The 27,948-nt window shown below is 36.7% G+C and overlaps 1 protein-coding gene across 1 annotated transcript; it reads right to left on the bottom strand.

Moving 5' to 3' along the window:
• Positions 1 to 47: 47 nt before the first annotated feature.
• LOC120355722 (thrombospondin type-1 domain-containing protein 7B-like) lies at positions 48 to 26,077 on the bottom strand (the record flags this gene model as incomplete). The annotated part of the gene is given in 13 exon segments (XM_039444374.1): positions 48 to 97; positions 100 to 137; positions 1,380 to 1,627; positions 4,955 to 5,099; positions 7,794 to 7,969; positions 10,476 to 10,614; positions 12,336 to 12,351; positions 12,354 to 12,530; positions 15,206 to 15,452; positions 18,090 to 18,369; positions 19,625 to 19,814; positions 21,264 to 21,453; positions 25,869 to 26,077. Coding segments are annotated over 13 exon segments (2,105 nt in total), but the record flags the coding sequence as incomplete, so codon positions are not given.
• Between the last annotated feature and the right edge of the window lie 1,871 nt (positions 26,078 to 27,948).

Genomic DNA, 27,948 nt, shown 5'->3' with positions numbered 1-27,948 from the left:
CTGTTAGGCTATTACAGAAGATTCATAAAAAATTTCGCAGATGTAACCTCACTCCATTCGGCAATCTTGCAGTCCACGGGGCAATCTACGTAGCACACTTCTCAGCTGGACCTGGTTTCGTTTCCTCACTGCAATAGCTGAACACAACAATCAATCGATTAGAAAAGTTGCCATTTCTAAAATTTCTCACATTTAATCCAGTAATTATTTATAGTAAAAAAGAATAAATGTATATTTGTTTCTTTTCAAAGAACATTCCAGAAGATTATGATATCAAGTGTCGGGTCAAAATGTTGGGATTCACATTAGAAAATACAAGGTGCGCCAGAGAAACTTACTTATTTGAAAGGTCAATAAGAACAAAAGTACTTTCGTTATGGTTTCAATCTTTCTCAATATTTCTCAATTTTTTCAAGTAGTCTTGAAAATTCACATCATACCAATAGTGACCCCCATTGCGCATACTCTGATGACCTCGATTTTTGAAATTTGTGTACCCTTATTGCAGTATATTAATCGGTATGTTGGCAATGGCGTCGCGAATGTTGTTCTTGACCTCGATTTTTGAAATTTGTGTACCCTTATTGCAGTATATTAATCGGTATGTTGGCAATGGCGTCGCGAATGTTGTTCTTGACCTCGATTTTTGAAATTTGTGTACCCTTATTGCAGTATATTAATCGGTATGTTGGCAAAGGCGTCGCGAATGTTGTTCTTGAGGTGTGCTATGGTCCGTGGTCGATTGACATAAACCAAGGATTTCAAATAACCACATCAAAAAATCACATTGAGGAAACGCATGTGGTAATGAGTCTCGTCACTTAAAAAAATGACCGCGTCTTCAGGCAGATTGTCAATCAGCATATCACATGCATTTTGACGGGCAACAAAATCGCGTTCAGTCAATTCTTGAACAACAGCCAGTTTATAGGGATGAAATTGAAGGTACATGGAAAAATTGTTGAACATTAAATTCACGAATGACGCATCATCAAGTCTGAACTACTAGACTGATTAACTTGAATTTTGCATATAGATTCTTAATTAACCGAGGATGGTTATAGGCCTATTTTCAATTCTTTAAGATTTCATAACGTCAAGTTTCAAAAGTAGACCCTTGCGGAGCACGGGTTACCTGCTAGTCTATAATCTCTAATATAATAAAGGAAAGAATTGGCTAGGAAATTGGATAGGAAATTCATGAATGACCCATCATCACGTCTGAACTACTGGACTGATTAGCTTGAAATTTTGCATATAGATTCTTAATTAACCGAGGATGGTTATAGGCCTATTTTCAATTCTTCAAGATTTCATATCAAGTTTTAAAAGTAGACCCTTGCGGAGCACGGGTAACCTGCTAGTCGTAAACAAATTACCTGTCCTCTACAGGCCAGAGATCGCTGCGCTGACAGTAGATGGCCCTGGTGGTCATGCCCTCGCCGCACGGACTCCCGCCCAGCGGCAGACAGGAGCTGAACGGGGTGACCGCCCAGTGGTACGTGAAGCAGGTCTGGTTCAGTTGGCAGGCCTGTGTCTGGATCTTGTGCGGACATTGTGCGCCGATATTCGAGGCGGCTCTCAACAGTGAGCGAGTGCGCTGTTGAGCTGTGCTTCCCAAGCAGTTCTGCAACACATCAATTAACACATCCTATTATATTAAGCGAGAAATTTCTGTATATCTGTTTATCTGGTTATTGATGTTCAACGGATCTCGAAAACGGCTCTAACGATTTTCAAGAAATTTGGAACATAGTAGGTTTATGATATAAAACTTCGATTGCACTAGGTCTCATCCTTGAGAAAACTCGCTGAACGACATTAAAAGGATAGTTCATCCTTGGCTGAAACAGCTGAGACTTTTGACGTCTGTGGATAGTAAAAAGTGAGCGAGTGATTTGGTGGAGAATCAAAATATCGCATCCCCGAAGTTCATAAGCTGACGTATAGCCAGCTGTAAAATATAGTAATAATAATTCGTTCATTTCACTGCATTTATACTTTCCTTGCCCCATTACCATAGGTAAGGAAAGTATTGCTTTCCGAAAAAAATTAAGGTACCCCAATTTCTAAATTTCTATAAGTTTCAAGGTCCCCTGAGTCCGAAAAAGTGGTTTTTGGGTATTGGTCTGTATGTGTGTGTGTGTGTATGAGTGTATGTGCGTCTGTATACACGATATCTCATCTCCCAATTAACGGAAAGACTTGAAATTTGGAACTTAAGGTCCTTACGATATAAGTATCCGACACGAACAATTTCGATCTGATGCAATTCAAAATGGCGGCTAAAATGGCGAAAATGTTGTCAAAAACAGGGTTTTTTGCAATTTTGCCGTTTGAAAACGGCTCCAAATTCATACCTAAAATAGTCATCGATAAGCTCTATCAACTGCCACAAGTCCCATATCTGTAAAAATTTCAGGAGCTTCGCCCCATCAATGCAGATAGATTCCCAATTATCAGGCTTCAGATACAATTGAACGAAAAAAATCAAGTGGAGTAGATTGAGCATGAAATCTTTACAATTATGTTCAGTAACATTTTCACCTAAAATTGAAAATAAGCTTTAAATCGAGAAAAATGTGATTATTCAATTGCAAATTATTGTTGATTCTATTAAATCATTCACTATGAAGAGATAGCAGACCTCATGTGTGTCTCCAGCGTTATTGCCCTGTCACCAGCTGGCTCAAATCTTTGAATAGTAGACTTGAGATGCGCGGGAACACTAGCGTCAGGTGATCAATTTTCATAACGGCAAGGAAAGTTGTGTGAGTGCGCCACACCAGATTTTTACAATTGATAATACAAATACATACCTTAAGCATAATGATTGAACATTACAATTGGTAACACAAATACATACCTTAAGCATGACACGATCATTTGAGAGAATTATGTTCTGTGATGGCTTACTCTATCTATAGTAGGCTATGGTTCTGTTTATCAATGAATAAAAATAGCGAGCGAAGCTTGGTGCCCCAATATTAATATATTATTCAAGACATCCCTAATATAATAAAGGAAAGAATTGGCTTACACACGTACGGAATAGGACGAATCACGAATGAAGCATCATCACGTCTGAACTACTCAACTGATTATCTTGATATTTTGCACATATAGATTCTTAATTTTATAAATTCTTAATTTATGGAAGTGAAGCATGGGTGCTGACAAGAAAGCTTGAATCAATAATACAGTCAGCAGAGATGCGATTCCTTAGACAAGTCAACGGATGCACAAGAGAGGAACGGATTCGAAATGAAAATATAAGAAGAGAATGTGATGTGCAACCAGTGTTGAGTTTGATAAAAACATATATAAATAAGTGGTCAGATCATGTCCTTAGAATGCCTGAAGACCGTTTCCCATTGAATGCCCTACTCCACAAGCCAATAGGCAGAAGAAGTATTGGTAGACCGAGGAAGAGATGGACAATGGAACGGGCTTGAAAAGCCTAATCCATGATGACGATGATGGTGATGATGATAAGATTATTAATTTACCAAGGATGTTATAGACTTATTTTCAATTCTTCAAGATTTCATTACGTCAAGTTTTCAGTTTGTCAAGTTTTTTATTAGACCCTTAAGGAGCACGGGTTACCTGCTAGTCTATAATGTCTAATATTATAAAAAAAAGGTTTGGCTTATACACGTACGGGATAGGAAATTCACGAAAGACGCATCATCACGTCTCAACTACTCAACTGATTGATTTGGAATTTTACATATACATTCTGAATGTATTACCGAGGATGGTTATAGGCCTATTTTCAATTCTTTTGGATTTCGTTACGTCAAGTTTTGTTTGTAAGTTTTTTATCAGACCCTTGCGTAGCACACGCGTTACCTATATATATATATATATATATATATATATATATATATATAATATATATATATATATATATATATATATATATATAAATCAAGATAGTTGTTCTGTGTGTGATATTGTAGTACTTCCATGATTAGAAACACAAATTGAAATTATTGGCAACAACCTTTATTACTGTTTGGAAACAAGCCAGCTGAAGATGTGGCTAGTGAAGCCACAAAACAAAGTCCTGTTCACAAAGTAGGCCTACTATAAAATAAAAAAGTGGTTGACAATTTCAATTCATGTTTTTCATAAATCAATACTACAAATTCAAGCATATGTTCATTTAGTCTATGTCAAGACTCATTTCAATGGCCATCAGCCTACTACTATAGTGAGATCCACGTTATAATGGCAGTGGATAAAGATAAAAGAACAGCGTTGCCTATTCTCTGCCTCAATTAATTATTTATTTTTTATTTTTTTTTTATTTATTTATTTACCAATTCACTAGAAATTTACAAAATAACACTTATCAACTAATATACATTGGTGTGGCTGGAAAAAGAAGCCTTGAGCTCCAGCCACGAGTTCGAAAATATTCTTTAAATTATTGGTACATTTGCCGTGATAATATTCTAAAATACAAACCAAAAGATAGTAAACCAAAAACCAAAAATATGTATAAATAACACACACAAAATCAATTCTTGAATCAAAAACCAACAAGCCCAATAATAGAAATAGGTAATATAGAAATTATAATAACAATAATAAAAGAAATTTTCTTTTAGGTGATCAAAAAAAAAACAAGTTTAAACTGAGCGTGTTAAAAACAAGTCATATTTATATTTCTACATTGTCAAAAAAAGATTTGGCATCGTTTCGGAGCTAGAAGAGGATAGTACTACCTGCTTTGTCGAATGATAGACAAGGATAGCAACATCAAAGTTAATCAAATACTGTCATTATAACGTGGACCTCACTAAAGAGCGAGAGGCAAGTCACACACAGTTACACACAAACATTATTCAGAACTATTCTTCACTCTGAATAAAAAAACCGAAATCATAGATCCATCAAAACAAATGAATATTTGGAGTTGACTGGTATGGCATGCAATATTTACCTTAGGGCATAGAGACCACTCAGACCATGAACTGAGCACACAATCGCCAGGGCATGCAACATGGCATGCGTTCGTGTCGGATGGTTGAGTCGTCCAATCACAAAAGTCCTTGCTCACCTCTTCACCTGTTCTAGTGTCAATACACCTGCAATATGAGAGTAAATAAATAAATCAATTTCATTTTATTTATTATAAAATTGGATAGATATGAGTGCAAGCAATCCCAACGAATTGAGACCGAAATTTTCCAGAGGATATCACTGTGAGACAATAAATTATTTGTTTTATAAACTTAGCCCACTCCTCACTACCTATTTGAGAAATTAGCCAAAAGAGAGATATTACAAAAATGATGAGAAATGAGTTGTCTATTTTCAAAACCAGACATATTACTTTTTTAAATTGCTTCCTGACATCATGATATTACTCAGAGAATTCTACAAGTTGAATGTTGGAGAACGAATATTAAGTTTTTTGGTCTTGCAATATTATTTCTTTAATATGTGATTATTTCCTATTTTGGTGATAATAATGTGAAATATTTCTTCTATGTTTGGTTTTGAAGCACCTAAATTTGAAAATCTACGTTGTGAAAATAATTGAGGACTGAAAATTTTGTGAAGTGAACAACTGCAAGACTTAACCTATTTCGGACTATGTGTAACCTCATCTAAATTTGGGAGAGGAATAGCACAAGGTTACCTTATTTTTTCTCTCCCTATCATTTTTGATGTTGTACTTATTGTATCAATCAATAAAGAATCATAAAGTTACCAGTGATCGAGTTGTTACGAGCCGTTAAGAAGTGAAAATTTCATGTCAGCAGGGCAGCAAAATCGATAAATAAATGTATTAATCTGGTCAGAATACAACAACAAAGAGAGAAGTAAAAGTGGAAAATGCTCCATTAATCTGAGAGAAGCTTGGAAAAGTGAAACAGATGAGTTAGCTGTTGCGCTGGAAAACTTGGAGGAAAATGGAGAGACATCAGGAATTATTGACTTTTCATGTTTCACTGAGACTTGGCTAGAAGAGAAAAATGGTATGAGAATATTTCAAATTTTCACTATTCCAATATTTCAAAATTTCAACCTCATCTCCTTTCTCAATTTCGGTCCTCCATTTAGTCGAATACTCAACTTAGCTAGCAATCCCATACATAGTACAATTTACGGTAAGATGTAATAGCGGTGCCTCAGACGGCATCTGAGTAGATGTGCTTGCAGTGTCATCTGAATCAGAAAAGCCCAGTTGCACAAAAGCCGGTTAAATTTCACAAGAACCAATCAGAGAAGGCCTTTTGATAAGACTGCTCCTCTGATTGGTACTCGTCGAATTGATAACGATAAAAATTTAACCGGCCTTTGTGCAACCAGCACAAAGTGTCAGAACTGGACACTTCTTCCAAGTTCCAATGCACAATGGTCATGTGAAGAGAAAAATGGTATGAGAATATTTCAAATTTTCACTATTTCAATATTTCACAATTTCAACCTCATCTCCTTTCTCAATTTCGGTCCTCCATTTAGTCGAATACTCAACTTAGCTAGCAATCCCATACATAGTACAATTTACGGAAAGATGTAATAGCGGTGCCTCAGACGGCATCTGAGTAGATGTGCTTGCAGTGTCATCTAAATCAGAAAGGCCCAGTTGCACAAAAGACGGTTAAATTTCACGAGAACCAATCAGAGAAGGCCTTTTTGATAAGACTGCTCCTCTTATTGGTTCTCGTGGAATTAAACATGATTAAAATTTAACCGGCCTTTGTGCAACCAGACAAAATGTCAGAACTGGACGCTTCTTCCAAGTTCCAATGCACAATGGTCATGTGAAGAGGAGAGGGGGAAACGAAGTAATGCATTTATTTTCGCAACTATAGTGAGGTCCACGTTATAATGGCAGTGTTTGATTAGCAATGGTATTGCTATCCTTGTCTATCATTCAACAAAGCAGGTAGCGCTACCTCTTTCTCGCTTTGCTCTGTTGCCAGATCGTCTTTCAACAATGTAGAATTAATAATTAATTAACAAATTATTTCATCTTAATTATGAAAAATATAATTTGTTGTTTAATAAAGTATAATTGATTATTTTCAACTAGAATGAACTATATTACTCATCTATTTCATTATCCATGACCAACTACAAGTAATAATCCCTTTTTGAACAATTATTCTCAACGACACTGCAGTCTAATTTTTTAATATTAGTTATAGATATAAAGAACATACCACCAATCCAGAATCAACCTTTTCTAATAGAAAACAACCATACATACACAAACATCAACAGCAATTTAAAAACATTACACTTAAAAACTAAAGAAGCTGAACTCAGCACACTAGAGCAATACGAAATCTACAAACATATAAAAACTAATTCACTAAACATCTTGAAAGAGCAACTGAACTTCAAGTCCATAAAATGTTCGATTCTATAATAAATTCAAATGGAACCGCCAACACCACCAATAACAACCGACCGCTTCCTACCTACCAATGACAACGAGATGAAAAGACAGCAGTGTTGAAAATGGATTTAAAAAATCCGAAAACGCTCCATAGTGAGTACTAGTTTTAATAACTGATATTAAAAAAAATAGACTGTAGTGTCGTTGTAAGTAGTTCAAAAACGGAGTTAATATTACATCAATAAACCTGTATCAGCTACCGTCTATAGAAGACATTGACAGGACAGAGGATCGGCAACGTTGTTCACCTATCTTTCTCTACTGCCATTATAACGTGGACCTCACTATAGCTTTATAACTACGAGGATTCTTTACATTTATTCCTCAAATCTTGAATAATATTAAGATAGTTGGTTGGTATACTTACGCGACTTGTCTGTACTGGTCTCCCTCACCACACTGGTTGCCTCGGTCCGAGGGAATGAGGATGCACTCGCTCCACCCGCCCGCTTGCCATTGGAACACACTGCATGGCACACGACACAGTTTCCACTGAGTCAGCGCCCCGCATGCACGACCGCCGTTCGAGTCCTGTCGAGTCACCTGCGAATGGAACAAAAGTCACGTGAGTACATGCAATATTCTTTCAAGTTAATATTCATTGATCAATTCTCATCACATTACGATGCTGTGATACTCCATAATAAGAATATTTTATTTCAATCAATCAATCAATCAATCAATCAATCAATAGTTTATTTTTCCTTCATACAATGCATACATGAATGTATAATTACATAAATACAATTGACAATTAACAATATAAGTAAAAGTAAAATAGTATTATTATTAAATACGGAAAGTCCCTGAAAAGGTTTAAAACCTGAGCGCAGGGGCCGAGTGTTATTACTAAAACAAAATTATTTCTAAGATAAATAAAATTGGTGGATTCCTATTAACATCTAAATTTGAAAAAATACAAAGAAGGAAAGTAAAAAGAAGTAAGAAAACGAGATAATAAAATAAAAAAGCAGACATTCATGAATGATTGTGAACTTATCCTAGTTAATATTACAAGAAATCACTTATCCTAGGATGTGAAGAAGCAATCCATAAATCTATCTCTCTCAGAAGTCTTCCATTCAAATTATCTGTTATAAAAAAGTAGGTATCACATTTATAAGCTTATGAACAACAATATAATCAAACTGTCTTCAACAAATGGATAGAACTGCATTGTGTGGTTCAAAGGTAATGGTTGAGGGACGGAGATTGTAAGGCGATATACGGAGGTTGAAAAGTTCTCTATAATTTGATTTGTCCAAGAACTATTACATGATTGCATGAGAAACTGTCGTGATAGTTATAATATTCAACAACATTTTAATAGATTTATATACAATACAAATATAAGTCAAAAAAATCAAATTATACATTTTTTAAAGTCCATTTTTCTAAACTAGTCCAATTTAAAACACTGACCGAGTGCTTTCGAGTCACATGCAAGAGTCAAAAGTGACATGAGTACGTCCAAAAAATGTATTCTTTCAAGTTGACCTTATCCAGTTTTTATTGAGATTATTTTTGAGTCTCTCATAAATATGTTTTCTTAACGATATTTTCGAGAGACCAATTCCCAAAGACTAATTTGTTTTACAGCATCTACTCTCCATTCAAATTCTAGGCTACTAGTATACACTTTTCATCTGTATGAAAGTTAAAATTTTTATTTCCTGCTAGATAACTCAATTTACCTCAGTTAGAGGTTTTGTATTTGATTTCATTTATTCTATTAATGGACCTTCAAAGCGTTAATTGGACCTTGAGTCGAAAAACATACAACTGCCTTAAGCTGCGTACACATATTCGCGCTTCCAACCCGCACCGAGCTCGCTCCTCCCTCGTACCGCCCTCGTACCACCATCGAACCACAGTCGCTCCGCCCACGCACCCATCATGAACGTTACGGAAGATGTTGGATCTTCTCGCGTTCCCCAGTCGAACCACTGTTGCTCCCCGGTCGATCATCAATCGCTCTGCTGGTGTGACGTTCGGTTGCGGAGCAGAGCGACAGTCTGTACGCACCTATATACGTACACGTTTCCAAAAAAAAATACTGATGTCAATGTACAAGGTGCGTCAGAGAAACTTACTTATTTGGAAAAAATACCCGTGTGTTGAATTGGTGGTGTAGAGCGGCAGGAGGGGGCGCATCTGGAGGGGGAGGTTCTCAAATTTATCCTCCCTCAAGTAAATATCCATCATGCTCCGGTCTAGAGAGCAGCGGGCCTTCGCAGTTGAGAACTTCTTTTCTAATGGTCGATAACCTTCCGCGCTCGATTAGAAATTCCTCCCCACAGACTCGTTCCTGGCCATAATTCGATTCTTTCGTGGGTTAACTCATTTCAGGAGTGTGGAAGTGTCGCTAAACTCAGTAATGGACTCCAACGAACCATCAGCACTCCAGAAAATATTGAAAGAGTGAGGCAGTTGTGCGTTCTCCCCGGCGTTCGGCTCGCATGCACGCAGCTGCTATGGCAATTTCTGACTCCACTGTTTCGACAGATTTTACATGAAGACCTTCAACTTCATCCCTATAAATTGGCTGTTGTACAAGAATTGACTGAACACGATTATTTGCCCGTCAAAATAAATGTGATATGCTGATTGATAACCTGCCTGAAGACGCGGTCATTTGACAAGGCTCATTTCCACATGCGTTTCCTCAATGCGATTTTTTATGGGGTTATTTGTAATCCAGAGTTTATGTCGATCGACCACGGACCATAGCACACCTCAAGAACAACATTCGCGATGCCGTTGCCAAACATACCGATTGATATACTGCAACGAAATTTCAAAAATCGACTTTATCAGTGTATACGAATTGGGGGTCGCCATTGCTCTGATGTCATTTTCAAGACTGCATGGAAAAAATGGAGATATTGTATTCTCATATAAAAAAAAGATTGAAACAATATCTAAATTACTTTTGTTTTATTGACCTTTCAATAAGTAAGTTTCTCTGGCGCACCTTGTATGTCGGGTAGACAAGGTCCAAGTAATCTTAAATATTTATGACCAATAAAATATTAATTTATTGACGAACCGTTCTTGTCCTGTTCTGTAGACCTGGGCCACACAGCACATTGCAACTTCCCCAGGAAGACCATTCACTCAGTTGGCAGTCAACGGGACATGAAACCAAGCATGGCTCTTCCTGTAGACCCGTCATTCCTCCGCACATACTGCAAAAGTAATTAAAAATATTGCATCAGCTGTTCTTAGTGAGAATTTGTGTGTATTTTTGGCTTCAAAATTCATAAAATAACTTAATTAATACAATGTGCAGTGATAATTAAGTGTATTTAACTATAATTTGGTGTTTTAATTTTTCTAAATTTAAAATTTGCATCTCATATTTATTTTTGGACGAAAGTTGAGCTTGAACTTCTTACAGAAGAACATAACCTATTTTTTGGACATTAATCAAAATTGGGAATGGAATAGTTTTGGGTCAAGCCTGTTGTTCCTTCCCAATCATATTTATATGATTTGTTATTGTATCCAGGTATAAATAAATAGATAAATAAATAAACGCTCTTCAGTTGAATAGTTTATATTACTGTAATTGTATATAATTGATCATTATTAACAAGAGCCAACAATTAATATGATTAATTTAATAGTTAGGTTAGGTAAAGTTGGGTTAGGTTAGGTAGGTTAATACCAGGATGAATAGAAAAAGTCAGTGGAAAAATAGAAGTGGCAACTATGCCGTCTTAGTGCCAATTAATATTACATAAGATAAACCGGAATAACTCGAATCTTAGCTATAAAGACGGTGGAAACAGAGAATCATCAAATCTGTAGTCCTATAATTTTCATGAATTTATTAATATATATTATCTTGTTTACCAAAGTTTCAAGATTTTAATATTAGACAGCTTCACATACGAGTTTTAATGAATGACAATACTACAACAAACACTTCATTTTCAATAATTTAGTTTATACTCATAATACAAGAAATCTAATTAAATTTGGTATTCCCCATCCACAATTCCTACATAACTGTTTGAAAAATAATAGTAAATACATTTGTCATATATTGTATAGAAACGTTCCCAATCATTAAAACAGTCGGAAAATTCCAGTATTAACACCTACAAGCAACATTTGAGTAGATGGTTATTAGAAATTGGCAGGGATGCTGCAGAGCAACTGATTCAATCCGCCTTTACATTCGGAACTTGAACTCATAGTGAATTTACCATTTCTAATGAGTACTATAGTGGTATTGACAATATCAAAGTCTTATTCTTTCAAGTACTATAGCCATTAAGCTACTATTTATATATGTCTCTATATACTTATATCTAGTATGGATATTTGTGTGCAATTTGTATTCTTCGATTTGTTCAAGAATGTTAATAAATTCAATTATAATAGTTTTAATTATAATATGTACAAAACATGAGAACATAATGTCAATCAACTTGAAAGAACTCACTCTCCACTCACAGACTCAAGTCTTTGTGGAGAGTATTCACTGTTAAATGTTTAGATGAATTTTATAGATTTGTGTTATGTTTTTTTGAATAAAAAGCTATCTGATTTGATTTGATAAATCAAAAATGAACTCACAGCTAGCGCATAAGATTGCTTTGCTAGCTGTGCCATTTCTATTTAATCATTCATAATGTATTATTCATTTCTATGATCATATTTATTAATTTATTAGAGCAAACAAATACAATAGTCGGAGAAGAAAAAACAGGCTATTGCCCAAAAGTTCTTCAATTTCCTAATTTTGTCTTAGATTGTCCAAATATTATGGATGTATATTTCAATTATAATTAATTGGGAATATTTTCTAGTGATTTTGCATTTTGTATTTTGGCGAAATAAAGTTTATCATTATTATATTGATTTAATAATGTGAATCTCACTCTAGAGTCTGGCTTACCTGGGATCAACCATCTGTTCTTGTCATTGATGCATTCAAAAGCCCGATAGCGCATGCCCGTTCCACATCCCGAGCTGTCATTGGTTATACAGGTGGACCAATCGGAGATAGGCCTCTCGTAGTACTGTTCACAAGGACAGGCCATCTTTTCCAGCAAAGGCAGATCGTTACACATCACATGTTCCGATGATGAACCTGCATAAACATCACACCACTATAATGAAATCCGTCAGCAAATTACAGAACTTCTCCTATTAATGAGGATCCGACAATAAGAAATTCATCTCAAAATGGCGGATAATTACTAAAAAGCCATGTTTTTCACGGTTTTCTCAAAAACGGCTCTAACGATTTTCTTCAAATTTATACCATGGATAGGTATTTATAAGCCCTATCAACTGACATAAGTATCATTTCTGGGAAAATTGTAGGAGCTCCGTAATATTCTTGAAAAAAAATAGCGGATAGTCACTAAAAAACCATGTTTTTCACGGTTTTCTCGAAAACGGCTCCAACGATTTTCTTCAAATTTATACCATGGATAGGTATCCATAAGTATCATTTCTGGGAAAATTGTAGGAGCTCCGTAATATTCTTGAAAAAAATAGCGGATAGTCACTAAAAAACCATGTTTTTCACGGTTTTCTCGAAAACGGCTCCAACGATTTTCTTCAAATTTATACCATGGATAGGTATTTATAAGCCCTATCAACTGACATAAGTATCATTTCTGGGAAAATTGCAGGAGCTCCGTAATATTCTTGAAAAAAATGGCGGATAGTCACTAAAAAACCATGTTTTTCACGGTTTTCTCGAAAACGGCTCCAACGATTTTCTTCAAATTTATACCATGGATAGCTATTTATAAGCCCTATCAACTGACATGAGTCTCATTTCTGGGAACATTGCAGGAGCTCCGTAATATTCTTGAAAAAAATGGCGGATAGTCACTAAAAAACCATGTTTTTCACGGTTTTCTCGAAAACGGCTCTAACGATTTTCTTCAAATTTATACCATGGATAGCTATTTATAAGCCCTATCAACTGACATGAGTCTCAATTCTGGGAAAATTGCAGGGCTCCGAAATATTCTTGAGAAAAATGGCGGATAATTACTAAAAAAAAACATGTTTTTCACAATTTTCTTAGTAATTCTGTGATTATTCCCTTAAATTATTCTCGTTTAAGAATGAGGCTTACAGTTCAATTGGCAAGAGAAGTTGTGTGAGTGTACCACACCAGATTTTTATGGACTATAACTGCTATGAAAGCACTGAATTGAACAAAAATGTTTGAAACTCAAATGCACATGACATTTCCAATTCCGCTTCCCGCGGCAGCTTGTGAACACTAATTTCATGCTACTATTTTCCTTGTCTGCAGGCTGCTTCAACATCCTAGGAAAGAAGTGTCACCACTAGACCTGGCTATTGAAGTCAAGCCAAACAGGGCGTTTTTGAGGAAGCTCTCCGATTGGCTGATTGGGTTGGCATATAGAGATTCCTGTCCTGTAGTGCCGACTGAAAAAATGCCCTGTAGTTTGACCCATAGTGGCGGCTACAAAAATTCCGTCTATTGTTCCTGAAAGAAGGAGTTCGGACGCTGCTGCTATGTCCTTGTGTAATGTCATTTTGCCACTAATGACGGCTACTAGTAGATGCTACTTCTGTCTCTGTGTGCAGGGTGCTAAGGTCGGAACTAACGATACTACATGTCTGAACGGACAAATTGTGTCATCAACAAAAGGCTTCATACAAGAAAAAGGAAGAACAGCTGTTTGACAGCAGCTTCTAACATAGAATAAGAGCTTGTTCACATGACAGCGATTTACGCGCGGTTGGCAAATCGCTCGATTTGCCAGCCTTATACACATGACAGCGATTCATGAGCGGTTTGCCCTCAAGACTGTGCAAAGGCTGAAATTAAACTTTCTACGGGTGATACTTTTCAAAGTTTTTCGATTTGTATATATCATCAAGCTATCAAAATGGAAAAGTTTTTTCAGAAAAAAATTTTTCCGACCATTACTTTTTGAGATATGAGCGCCTAAAGTTTAAATTTTTGGAACAGAACATTTCAAATACGGTAAGAGATAAATTCATGAGATTTGGAAGAAAAATTCTACATGGTATTGTTGATTGAATAAAGCATAAATTTTCTGAAAATATCAATTTTTGAGAAAGCTATTCAATTTACTACAAATGACCAAAAATAACTCATTATGTTCAGGTTGGGACACTCCCAAAAAATTGTTTTTGCAATAAAAAATCAATTGACAATCAATGCAGTTGTCATGGAAGTATAGGCAAATACAATCAATATAAAGTTTAATGTTTAAATTAAAGTTTAAAGTATAATGATGAATTTTTTGTATTTTTGACCAAGTTATGGCTGTTAGAATTTTGGTGTCCCAACGTGGGCTTGTTTACCCTACTATGAAATATGATCCTCTACAAACTAACTTGAACTGAACTTACTAACTGAACTGAAAATTGTAATAGAATAAATTTTAATTGAACTGAAATTGTAATAGAATGTGCACTATCTGAACTGCTCTGCTCGAAACCGCTCGGTTGACTGAAGACATTTGTACGCTCTCATGCCTGCTCTAGTACGTCGAACCGAGCGACAACCGAGCGGTTGGACTAAAAACTACAACCACCGCGATTCGCCGGCGACTGCTCACACCGAGCGTTGCATGTGTACGGCACCATGCCTTCTTTGTGTATGTGGAGGCTTCTTTGATTGGATCTCGTAAAAATTAATCACGACTGAAATTTGAACGACTTTTGTGCAATCGGCACTTAAAGTATGAATGGTAGAAGCTACAAAACTATCAAATCTCTACGATCTGTCAATATGGCACGCACCAATGAGCTGCCTGGTTCTGATGCGCATTGCGGTACAGGGCTGAAAGCACTGCGACCATGAACTCCATTCGGTCAGCTGACAGGGCAGGTGGCAGTCAACGTGGCAACGTTGCACTGTCATCGGCACAGGGTTGCCGTTCTTCAGACAGAGACGCAGCTCCTCGTGTGTGTCCGAGTTCTCCTTGCTGCACCAGAGGTCGCGCGTGCGCAGGCCGTGGCCACAACGGGTGTTGGTTGATAGCTGACACTGAAATTGTAATCGGAATATATTATTTATTGAAAAAATACAATGAGGAAACTGCATATGAGTATGTAAGGCCCGGTTGCACAAAAGCCGGTAAAATTTTAATCGTGATTAGTTTCAAAAGAAACAATCAGAGAAGGTTATTTCGGAAAATGGGATTCTCTGATTGGTTCTCGTGGAAATAATATCGATTTAAATTCAACCAGCTTTTGTGAAACCGGGCCATAGAGTCATAGAAACAAGCGCTGTTCCAAATTGACAAAAAGTCCCAGTCTATAATAATAGTGCTTTCAGAGAGGAAAATTAGTATAAGTATCATGAACATATTTTCATCCCCACTTTACTCTGCTCGGTATACTCCAGCGAATCGGAAGATGTTTTAATTCCACTGTATCCCACTATCTCAATATTTTTCATGAGTATTATTTAATCATCTCATTAATTATTTAAAAACTCTCCTATCTAGTAGTATGAGTTTTTTTATAATTTGTTCATGGAAAGGTGCTAGGTATTTTTTTGAAAAGAAGGCTTCTCTGATTGGTTCCCGTGGCATTTAATCACGGTCGAAATTCAACAGGCCTTTGTGCAACCGAGCCATATTATTTATTTATTTATTATTCGTTGATATAGTTACAGATAATATGAATATGATGGGGATAGAACAACAGGCATTGCCCAAAACTATTCTGTTCCCAAATTTTGATAAATAATGAAATGTCCGAAAAAATAGGTTATGTTCTCACAAAGGAAATTTAAAGTTCAAAGTTCTGTCCAAGAATATATATTAGCTAGACATTTTGAATTTAGAATGATTAAAATACCAAATTATAGTCAAATTTTGCACTTAATATCACCGCACTTTGAAAAAATTAAGTTATTTCAGAAAATTTTGAAGCCAAAAATATACGCACAACTTTCAACTAGGCACAGCTGTTACAAACACTATATTACTATATTACTGTATAGTGTATAATACAAAAACGGTGAGCAATGATATATTGTTATTCTTATCAAATATGGGTTGCATTTGTCATATTGGGAGAGACCCAGGATTGCCTTTTTCTGTCGTATGAAGACTCTCTTTTTGGTTGATTGTGTTTGAGGAGGAAGAGAAGAGAAAGAGAAGGATAAAAGATGGAGAAATAGGAAGATTAATTGATTGATTGATTAAGTACTTTATTTATGTAGATTACAATATATACTGGCTTATACACTTATATACAGACGAAGAGGAGGAGCTGGAGGAGAAAAACGAGAAGGTGAAGAATAAGAAGAAGGAGGGGAAGACAGGATTCTCATATGAGCACCAGGCTTGTCCATGGGTAATGAACATGGGTGATGGGTTTGACGTGTCATATACTGCGGAAGCGTTGCTCCCTTATGCAGTTTCATATGACGAACAAGTAAAGTAAAGTATGAAACGGATTATAATGACGAGAGATGAGTGGACCTACATATTTAGGAAGATTCCGAATCGTCTCAGTTTCCTGTAATTAATTTCCAGCTCATTTGACAAACACCATGATTCAATTGAACTTCAATTCAAGGCTTTTTTATTGGTTCTTCAAATACAAAACATACACAAAAAATAAAACGTTCAGGAAGAATATAAGGAACTAATCACCTGCAAGGAAAATCCTGTGCGCAGGTGAGAGTTACTAATACGAGTCTTTAAGAAATTACAAAATTTGAAATAATAAATTATACAGAGTAATTATAAAATGACTTTACAACTTTGAAAGCACATAAATATTTATTGAAATTACTTACAAAATTGAGAAATGTGTCATTTTGTTAAAAAATACTTAAAGTTCAAGGGTGTTATTTTGGTTCGATGTGGCAGCCGTTGGTAATGCGACATACATCCCTACGATATTCGATTTCTTGCCACACTCGTACCAGTATATCAGGCGTAACTTGTGCAACCGCAGCGATCCAAAAGTGATCCGATTTCGAGGGTCATTAAGATTGTCAGGTGGAGGCGGAACATAAACTTTATTCTTAATGAAACCCCGCCATTGGCCCTGCATGGTGAATCCAGCGAAGTTGAAAGCGATTGTCTAGAAAATCCCAAACTTCTTCGTGGAAATGAGGTTTTGCACCGTTATGTTGAACAAGATGAACAAGTGCCTTATACTTTCAACATGACGGTGCAAAACCTCATTTCCACAAAGAAGTTCGGGATTTTCTAGACAATAGCTTTCAACTTCGCTGGATTTACCACGCAGGGCCAATTGCATGGCCACCTCGCTCCTCGCTCATCGATGGATTTCTTCCTGTGGAGTCTCTATAAGGATAAAGTTTATGTTTCGCCTCTACCAGACAATCTTAATGAGCTCTGAAATCGGATCACTTTTGGATCGCTGCGGTTGCACAAGTTACGCCTGATATGCTGGTACGAATGTGGCAAGAGATCGAATATCGGTGGGATGTATGTTGCATTACAAACGGCTGTCACATTGAACCAAAATAACACCCACACCTAAAACTTGAAGTGTTTTGTAAAAACATGACACCTTTCTCAAATCTTTAGGTAATTTTAATAAATATTTATGTGCTTTCAAAGTTGTGAAGTCCTTTTATAATCATCCTGTATAATATAATAATAGTAAAAGGAGATGAAAAAGCCAAGTTGATTACCTGCGACCAGAGTCCCGCCTTAAACGTGTACCGGGGACACTGCAGCTCACCGGCGGCGGCTGGCAGACAGTCACGCGTCTCCTGCAACGGTTGCTGACAGCTGTTGCCCTCGACGACGACTCGGTAGCGCGACTGGGTGGTGGGGCCCAGTCGTGTGCCGTTGGCCGCACATGTCTCCACCGGACACGGCGACCACTCGGACCAGGGCGACAGTTCGCACTCAACCGCACAGTCCCGGGTGCAAGTGCGCCATTCTACCGGTTTCGGCAGCAGGCCGCATCTAAACAAATTCAATTATTTTCCATAAATTGATTACATATGAATTAATATTATTATTAGCGTATGGCTTTGAATGGTGGGGAGTCCCAAGGGTCTCCCACCTCGCCGTATATAGTTCAAAGTTCCCTAATGGGAAACCGGACACTAAGGTTATAGTAAGCACAATATTTTAAAATTACACTTTTCACTTTGAAATAAAGTTCATTTTGATGTTAAAAAGTCCAAACATATACAAAACCGAAACAAAACATAAAACCACTAAGCCAAATTTTAATTAATTAATGAATTAATAAAATGAATATTCTTGAAAATGGAAGTGAATTATTCTAGCATAACAAATAAATTATGAAAGAACCTTTCAATTGGTTTTATTTCACTTCAACGTTAGTTTACCCTGGAGACGAAAATGGAAGTGAATTAAACCATAGTGTGTATAAAAGTTCTGAAGAAGATTTCTCGCTTTCACCACCCACTTATCTTTTGAATCAAAAAAGATTCTAGCAGGTTGAAAATGTCAAGTTTTCTGCTGGTAATGTCTCGACATTGACAAACATATAATCATTGATTGAAAAATAACTATAGGTCACATAAAAATAATCTAGAAGCCAATAGAAAGGAATACATTCTCCCCGTTATTTTGATATGAAATTTGAACTCATCACGACATCCCATAGTTTTGAGGGAAGTGTTATTCAAAAGAAAATCATTTTTTCGCGATGTTCTCAATTTCATCAAAAAATTAAAATTCCTTTTAATCCTTCAATCCTGGAACTTTGCTGAGATATCGGGGATGATATTCTACATTTAATTCTGAGGTTAAGTTAGATATTTCCGAGAAATGCCACCTGGGAGAATGCCACTTGAAGTCCAAAACTATAGACCTACTGGAAAAAGAGATGTAGGGTTGCCAAGAATGAGATGGGTACCGGAACAGGTTAATCAATAAACCTAATCCCTGATGTGAAGATGATGATGATGATGAAGATGATGATGATGATGATGAGATGATGATGATGATGATGATGATGATGATGAGATATATTTGAGAAAGTTGAATTTTTTAACGATTTGGCAACCCCGTTTGGATGGAGGGCCAAGTCTCAACTTAGTTTATACAAACTATACCTAACTGATATTTTCCGAAAGAGCTCTTCTAATTGGTTCTTTATTCCACTTCAACGTTACTTCGCCCCTGGAGACGTATTTGTAAGTGAATTGAACACTGGAATAATTTTGTAATTTGTAAGAGAACTCACTCTTCGTTGGCAACTTGGTACTGGTTGTCCTGTACACACCAGACGTCCCTGGTCTGAATGCCGTCACCGGCGTCGCAAGTGGCGTTGCACGTTTGCCAGGGCAGAGTCCGCCAGCTGTAGCCGTGACAGCCGTGCGAGTTGCAGCTCTCCATCTGCAGCATTTCGTCCGGGTTCGGGCATGGATGACCACCTACAACAAACAGAACACAACACCAAGTCAAACAAAATTATTTCTGTTAGCCAATCGGGTTGGTCTAGTGGTAACGAGCGTTCCATTTTGACATCAGTGTTTCCCTATGGCAGCCTGCATACAGGGTCGACATTAGTAGTTGCTACAATAGTGAGGTCCTATAACGCTTCTCCAGGTACTGGCGTGAACCGTTTACACAGTACCAGTCGTTGGAATCAAGTGACTGGCTACCTTAAAGCCTAGTTTACACATCGCCAATTGGCGAGACAGTTGTCTTTGGACGATTGTCATCACGTGGTTGCGGATTGTCAGAGGCCAGGCCAGTTAAACGAGAAGATTTTTATACGCGCTCAACTATTGGCACGTCAGTTGACAGATGAACATGTCCGAGTTCTCGTCATCTGTAGTGACTGAACAGCTGAACTGGCAAAACCAAGACAGCGCTACTGGCCTACACCGTTCACACGGCGCCAATTGTCGCGACAACTGAGATTCCGAGTGGTGGGGGGCTCGCTGGGCCCAATTGATTGTCCATAGTCTACTCCCGGAGACAGTTGAATTTCGGGCCAATTGTCGGGACAGTTTGCAAGACAATGGCCTGAAGTGTTTATACGAAGACAATAATTTCATGCCAGTCAGTCGCCTTATGACAATTGTCTCGCCAATTGGCATCGTATAAACTAGGCTTAACTGGCAAGCCGACTGGCACCGTGTAGATCAGCCTTAAGTCTTCCATTGGTGCTGTTTTAGCTGTCGTTTTGTTACATTGTATATAACATTGTTGTGTAACATTCTGTACGTTTGTTACGGTTGTGTATTCATGAATGAGACACATAAAGAGGGTGAGGGTGATGCCCATATAAGCTCTTAGACTTGTGCGTGGGTAATGTGTGAGAGGGATGATGATGAGAGATGACTGCTACATTTTAGGTAGTCGGGACCGACGACTTATCGTCTAGAGGAACCTGTTGTCTCCATAAATATGTAATAAATTGTTCTTCCGAAGACGGATGCATGTTTATTTCAGATACTTTTATTTATACATTTCATTTTCACTATAGTGAGGTCCACGTTATGGCAGTGAAGAAAGATAGGAGAACAACGTTGTCGATCCTCTGTCTTGTCAATGCCTTCTATAGACGGTAGCTGATTCAGGTTTATTGATGTAGTATTAACTGTTCATTCTCGTTTAAAATTATCAATTACATTTTATTAAGCAATACATTATATTTTTCAATAATTTCATCATGAATTTTCATAATTAAGATGAAATATTGTGTTAATTATTAATTTTACATTGTTAAAAGGCGATCTGGCAACAGAGCAAAGCGAGAAAGAGATAGCGCTGTCTGCTTTGTTGAATGATGGGCAAGGATAGCAATACCATTGCTAAACAAACAGTGCCATTATAACGTGGACCTCACTATAGTTATGAATGAAATCAGATACCTTGCCCGGGAGGCGCAATGACGGTTCTGTTCCGCTGTCGGAACGCCATTTTGGTTTTGCTGGAGCATTGCTGGGAGCACGAACTCCACGACGACCAACCGGACACCACACAGTCGAACGGACACGGCAACAGGCACTTCTCCTCCACCGGGGGCTTCATCTGTGTGCACAGCCAGTTCACAACCGTCTCCTGAAAACCGCAAATTTCAATAAAAATTTTTAAAAAAGGAAGAAACCTACGCTAAGGATGGCCTGTGATACGTTATTCCTATACTCCGTGCAAATTTACTTTATACTTTGAGGAATTTGCGACGCAGAGATGATCAAGTTACACTTGACTTTGAAGAGCACACCGAGGTTAGAGACCCACGAGGCATTTTTCAGATGATTCGGCACGGCAAGACAAGAATTATATGTAGGCTTGTAATGGAGGGAGATCAGCCAATTGCAGTGATGGATAGAGTCATAGGTGGACGCGCAGTTGTCAATTTGTCGAATAGAGTCAGTCGAGTCTGTGATTGCAGAGAGGAAACTTCCTAAGTTTAAAATGAGCGCTTGAATGCTCACTGGAAATTAGATAACGCTGGCCGGTAAACAATGGCAACATAGCCGCCGTTGTATACCTGCCGCTGTATGCCTTCTCTGCTGCGCATGTCCATCCCAAGTCCGAAGTTAATTTGAACAGAGTATAAGCGATACGACTGTACAGTCGAGAATTTAAACGAAGGTTTTGTACGTGTGTTCGACGAGAGGCTGCAGGCAAAATGCTGTTTCTATCACTCATAAATAGCCAACTGGGAGAATTGGTCGTTTTAAAAAATTCATTGCACGGAATTTGAATCGCCAGAACCTTCTAGAGTTGAAGAATTGATTGAAACTTGAGAATTGGGCTGATGTGTACAGTGAAAATGATATTCACAGGAAATATGATACCTTTGTCAAACTATTCTTGTATCACTTTGATATTTCGTGTCCTTCCAAAGAGAAAAAGATCTACCACAATAAGATAAAAAGGATTGATGAGAAAATTACAAATCTTAAGATTAATATGGTAGATCGTTATGAGGAATGGAAAGTGGACAAAACAACTGAAAATAATATATACTACAAGCAAGCTAAAAGATTGTATAAAACAAATGTTGCACTTGCTAGAGCTTGTTGGTATAACAGAAGAATAAAAGAGGCCAGTAATAAATCTAAAGAGTCCTGGAAAGTAGTAAACGAATTTAGGGGAAAGGGTCAGAAAAAAGTTGAGAAGTTGATTTTGAGGAATGAGGACGAGAAAGTTAAAAATCCTAAAAAGATAGCAGAGATTATGAATACACATTTTGTTAACATTGCAGAATCAATTAGTGATAGAATATAGGGTGGAAAGAGGGCGAAAAGTGTGAAAGAGCCTGAAGTACAAAGTAGAATACTGAATTTTGTTGAAATAGATGAATTTTGTTGAATAGATAAATAGTTGAAATAGTTTTCGCAGAAATCTTCATATGGTTTGGATGGAATTAGTATGAAGGTGGTAAAATTCTGTGTAGAAGAAATAGTCTCACCTTTGTTACACTTGATAAATTCTTCAATAAAACAAGGAATTTGTCCTGATGGCTGTAAAACAGCAAGACTCAAACCTCTTTTTAAAAGTGGGGACAAAACTGATTTGAATAACTATTGGCCAATTTCTTTGCTTCCGGTTATTTCTAAGATATTGGAGAGAGTCATTTGTAATCAGCTTATAGATTACCTGGAGGATAACGACTTCTTTGTAATAAGCAATATGGTTTCCGCAGATCTAAGTCTACCAAATTGTTACTAATAGATTTCCTCAACTACTGTATTGATGCGATTGAGTCGGGAGAGGCGGTAATCACTTGTTTTGCCGACCTCTCCAAGGCTTTTGACTGTGTAAATGTAGATCTGTTAATGAATAAACTCAGACTTCATGGTTTTGGGGGCTCTGCATTGAAATGGATGGATTCGTATATGACAAACAGGTATCAAGTCACAGAGATTCAACATGAAACTAAAAATAAAATAAAATTCACACGATCAAAGCCTAAATTAATTGTTTCTGGGGTCCCTCAGGGTTCTATTCTGGGCCCTTGTTGTTCTTGATCTATGTGAATGATGTTGCAGGGTCGGTTCCCATTGAGAATCTGTATGTTTTTGCAGATGATACGACTCTGGTGACAGAAGCCAAGACTTGAGAAAATTAGAAATTGAGTCCTATGTTAAGATGAATAGTCTGTGCCAATATTTTGCAGATAATAAATTGATGTTGAATGCCTCGAAAACAAATTATATGTGTCTACAAACCCATCAGAGTAGGAGGTAAGACACAATGAAACACCTAAATTATTCATGCTTGGAGAGTCGGAATTGGTAATCAAGAGCTCAACGGACTTCTTAGGGGTGAAACTGAGAAGGGCTGGGTTGGGGGAACATTGGATAAGATTGAAAGTAAAATAGCGAGTGAATTTTTGTCTTAAGGAATTTAAGTAAATAATATAAGCCTCTATTGAAGTCGGTCTGATTGCTTGGTGGAGTCACATATTACATATTCAGCGGCCCTATGAAGAGCTAGAGAGAGTAACCTTCAGAAAATTTTCATTTGTCAAAAGAAAGCATGCGCACTATTTGAGTTGCATCCACACAACACATTGTAGGACTATTTTATTAAAATGGAGATTCTCAGTGTTCCCTGTCTCTATATTTGGAATGTGTGTATATATTAGAAGGTGTTCACTACAGACTATTAATAAGACTCATGAATATAATACACGGCATAAGAGTACCTTCTCGGGATATCATAATTGACTTTGTATGAAGAAAAACCCAGTTATATTGGTAGAAAGATTTACCAAGTACTACCAATTCGGTTGCGGAAATATTAACGATAAAAAAGTTTAAACAAAGTTTGAAATTATTTCTAAAGGAGGAATGCTTTTATAGTCTGAAGAACTATTTTGATTACTGTAATAGGTGAAAGACAAATAGTAATTATATACTAGATATAAATTTAATGAAAAATTAATGGTGTCTCGCTTTTGCTAGCACTTTGACTTGTCTGACGCCGTTGAGGCCAACCAGACGTAATATATATATATATCTATCAAAAAACCACTGTAAGAGTTTGAGCTGAGGTTTGTGTGTCTACGATTCTTTGATGTTTATTCCTTTGCTGCTCTATTTGAGGTTAACTTATTTTTGTATCAATATCAATTGTATCAATATACTGGTTTAATTGCAATTGATGGATTATTTTCTGTGTGTAAACTGTTGAAGTTGTTTCGACTGATGGAACCATCATTCGTTGGGGCTGAGACATACTTGGCGTTTATCCAAACGAGTTGGCACGTCACGACAGGACAGGATGCTCTCCGATTGGCTGATTCTCGATGTATCAACTCAATCAACCAAACGGAGAGCTTCATGTCTTGTCGTGCCGTGCCAACTCGCCTCAAAAAACACCTCGTGGGTCTCTACCCTCAGTGTGCTCTTTGAATTCAAGTATACTCGAACAATTTTTGTCTGACAGACATATCGTATCATTGGTGGCCAGCCCAACGTTCGAGCTATTTCTCAATCAAATTTCTCTCTATCGACCTTTCTTCTTGCCTAATTCTCGAGAGTGTGCCCACTTTCTCGAGAATTGAATAGCGACATCGTAACTTCTGAATTTGACACATAAATTGACAATGATCCCTCACAACCGAAACGAATTTGACACAAGCAATCAACTACACGCAATTAACTCTTACAACAGATGTAAGGTCGACAAAAAACTGGAATAGTAACCATTGAGAATGGCGAAAAATGGAGAAATATAGTTGCTGTGATAGTAGTTTTAATTTTTCTGCTCAAAATTTTCAAGTTTATTTCAATATTATTGAAACTTTCGGATTGTTTAGTGTTATTTCCGGCTCTTATCAACCCTTCGAAATTCAAAATTCATCAGTCATTATCTCGAATACGTATTCTCTGAGTGTTAATCTTTGGTGAAAACAGAAATTTTAAACTTAACCTCACTTTGGACTATTTATGTGCCAAAATCAAGGAATTGAAGAAGTTTTGGGCAATTGCCTGTTTCTCTTTCCAAATATCGTGTTTGTGACTGTTCTAATAAATAATTAAATAAATATAGAGGTCTAGAAATAGAGAGAAATGGAAAGATCACTCAATCATCAGAGGAAAAGATGCATCAAACGCAATTCAATCATATTGGAATGTACATGAAATTGACTGAATTATATAGGTAGATTGACTCTTGAATAAAGTAGATTGAATTTCACTAGCATGCTGGAAAAATTCAGTGCGTCTACAATGCTCATATAGTGTTTCTCATAAGAGACATCCTGTAAACGATATTTGCATCCTTTAAACGAACTGAGAAAAATCAGCGCATCTACGACTCTCATATAGTTTTTCACATTAATAGACTTTTAATAAACTCTCATAAGAGACATCCTATAAACGAACTGGACAAATTCAGCGTGTCTACTATAATACTGTCCACATAATTATAATAGTTAATTATTATAGGGCCCAATCATTTCAGGAACCTTTTTTCAGCTTTCTTAACCTTTCACTTGTTTCACTATGGGTACTTACTCCTTGGTGTGTGGTGCAGAAGACATTCCTGGTCCGGGTTCCGGTGCCACAGTGCAGATTGCCTGGGTCCAAGACACAACTGCCCCAAGGCTCGAGTGTCCACTTGTAGCACTGCGGGTTCGGGCAAGGCTGTACCTCGGTCAGACTCGGGCACTCCACGCCCAGGGCACTCGGCGGAGTTATCACCGCCCTAGATCGTTTCCTGTGACCTGCAACAGAATAAAACAATCAAAATCAAACTGCAGAGGATAGAGTTTCCATTTAAAAATGAACGTAACTTTTTATTTTGACACTTGAAAATAGCCAGCAAGAGGATACAGTTCCCATTTTTTTTTCAATAGAAGAAACATTAAACTTTGATACTAGAAAATGGTGTGAGTGCTGAAACTAGTTGTGTTCTTAATTGAAAGAATAAGACGTTGATGTTGTCAATACCACTTTAATTTATTGGAAAATTAACTCATCTTACAGAGCCAGGTTTCATGGTAACACCTACCACATCTTCTGCTGAACTAATGTGAACTAATTAACAAAAATATTGTTCCTTCAACAATAACAAACACATAAGTTCAGCTAAAGATGTGGAAGGTGTTACCATGAAACCTGGTTCAGTAATATTAATTAATTATCTAATAAATTAAAGTGGTATTGACAATATCAACGTCTTATTCTCTCAATTATGGAGAAATACCACTACATCTCTTACCATACAATCAAATTATTATTTGTGTTCTAATAAAAAGTATGAAGAGGGTGCTAATGATTTCTTCAATAATTAAACCGAAAATTGTTCAGTTAATAAAATGATCTATCTTTAATAATTTCTCTGATTGCCAATGAATTGCAACCAGAGGAGTTTATTTACAAAACATATACATACAAAAGCTGCTAATACTAAACTTAGTTCTATTATGATACCCCACTATAATAATATGTGTCGGGGTGAAAAGGGTTTTTGAGTCTTCGATTCATGCTGGTAATGCTTATCCTCATATAATAAATTGATAATTATTATTAATTCATTTGCATTTGAATAACTGAAATATCTCAGTAATTTCCAACTGTATAATAAATTACTTGCAAAACTCATGAAAGTTACTGTATTATTAATATTTGATGGTCAAGATTGATCCAGTTAGCGTTCTTATATACAATATTTAATCAGATTATAGGTTTTATATCTTTATATTTTGATTATTATTAGACGAAAATCCAAAGTTGAATGGCGTAAATCACCCCGAAGACTTCTGCTACTGCAAATATTAGTGCCAACAATAATAATTACCATTTTTGTTGGTTCAATAGAAATGAAAAGTTCCTAATATCCTGCTGGCACCCAATTCCCACTATCACCAATAATTATAACAGTGTCTTTTTGTTAGGGCTACTCTTGAATAGAAATAAAAATTAAAAATATTTATTAATTTATACAATAAGTACATAATCAAAATGATAGGGAGAGAAAAAATAAGGTAACCTTGTGCTATTCCTCTCCCAAATTTAGATAACACATAGTCCGAAATAGGTTAAAGCCGCGTTTACACCAAAGTTATTGAGAAAATGATAATAACTTAATCCTTATAGATTCTGTTAGATTGAACGGAACTTGACAAACACATATGATCATCATTTGTATGATAAGTTATGTTCAATCTAATAGAATCCATAAGGATTAAGTAACTAACATTTTGTTAATAACTTTGGTGTAAACGCAGCTTGAGTCTTGAAGTTCTTCACTTCACATAATGTTCAGTCCTCAAGTATTTCCACAAAGTAGATTTTCAAATTTAGATGCTTTAAAACCAAACATAGAAGAAATATTTCACATTATTATAACTAGAATAAGAAATATTCACATATTAGAAATACTAGTAGTTCTGTGAACAGTAGACCTCGCGCAGTTATAACGACGTCCCAAACCATAAGCACATTCACACTGATACACTATTTATTTGATCAGATCATGCTTACACAAGATTTAATTATCATAAAACGCTTTCCGGAATTTAGCGCGAGAAAACCAGAAGACATCTAGGCGCCCAGACGAGCTGTTTCAAGTTCTTTGCATCCTATTTAATAG

This window comes from Nilaparvata lugens, unplaced genomic scaffold (genome assembly GCF_014356525.2).
Source record: "Nilaparvata lugens isolate BPH unplaced genomic scaffold, ASM1435652v1 scaffold4445, whole genome shotgun sequence".
Taxonomy (NCBI): Eukaryota; Metazoa; Arthropoda; class Insecta; order Hemiptera; family Delphacidae; genus Nilaparvata; species Nilaparvata lugens.
This window is presented reverse-complemented; position numbering and strand designations above follow the sequence as displayed.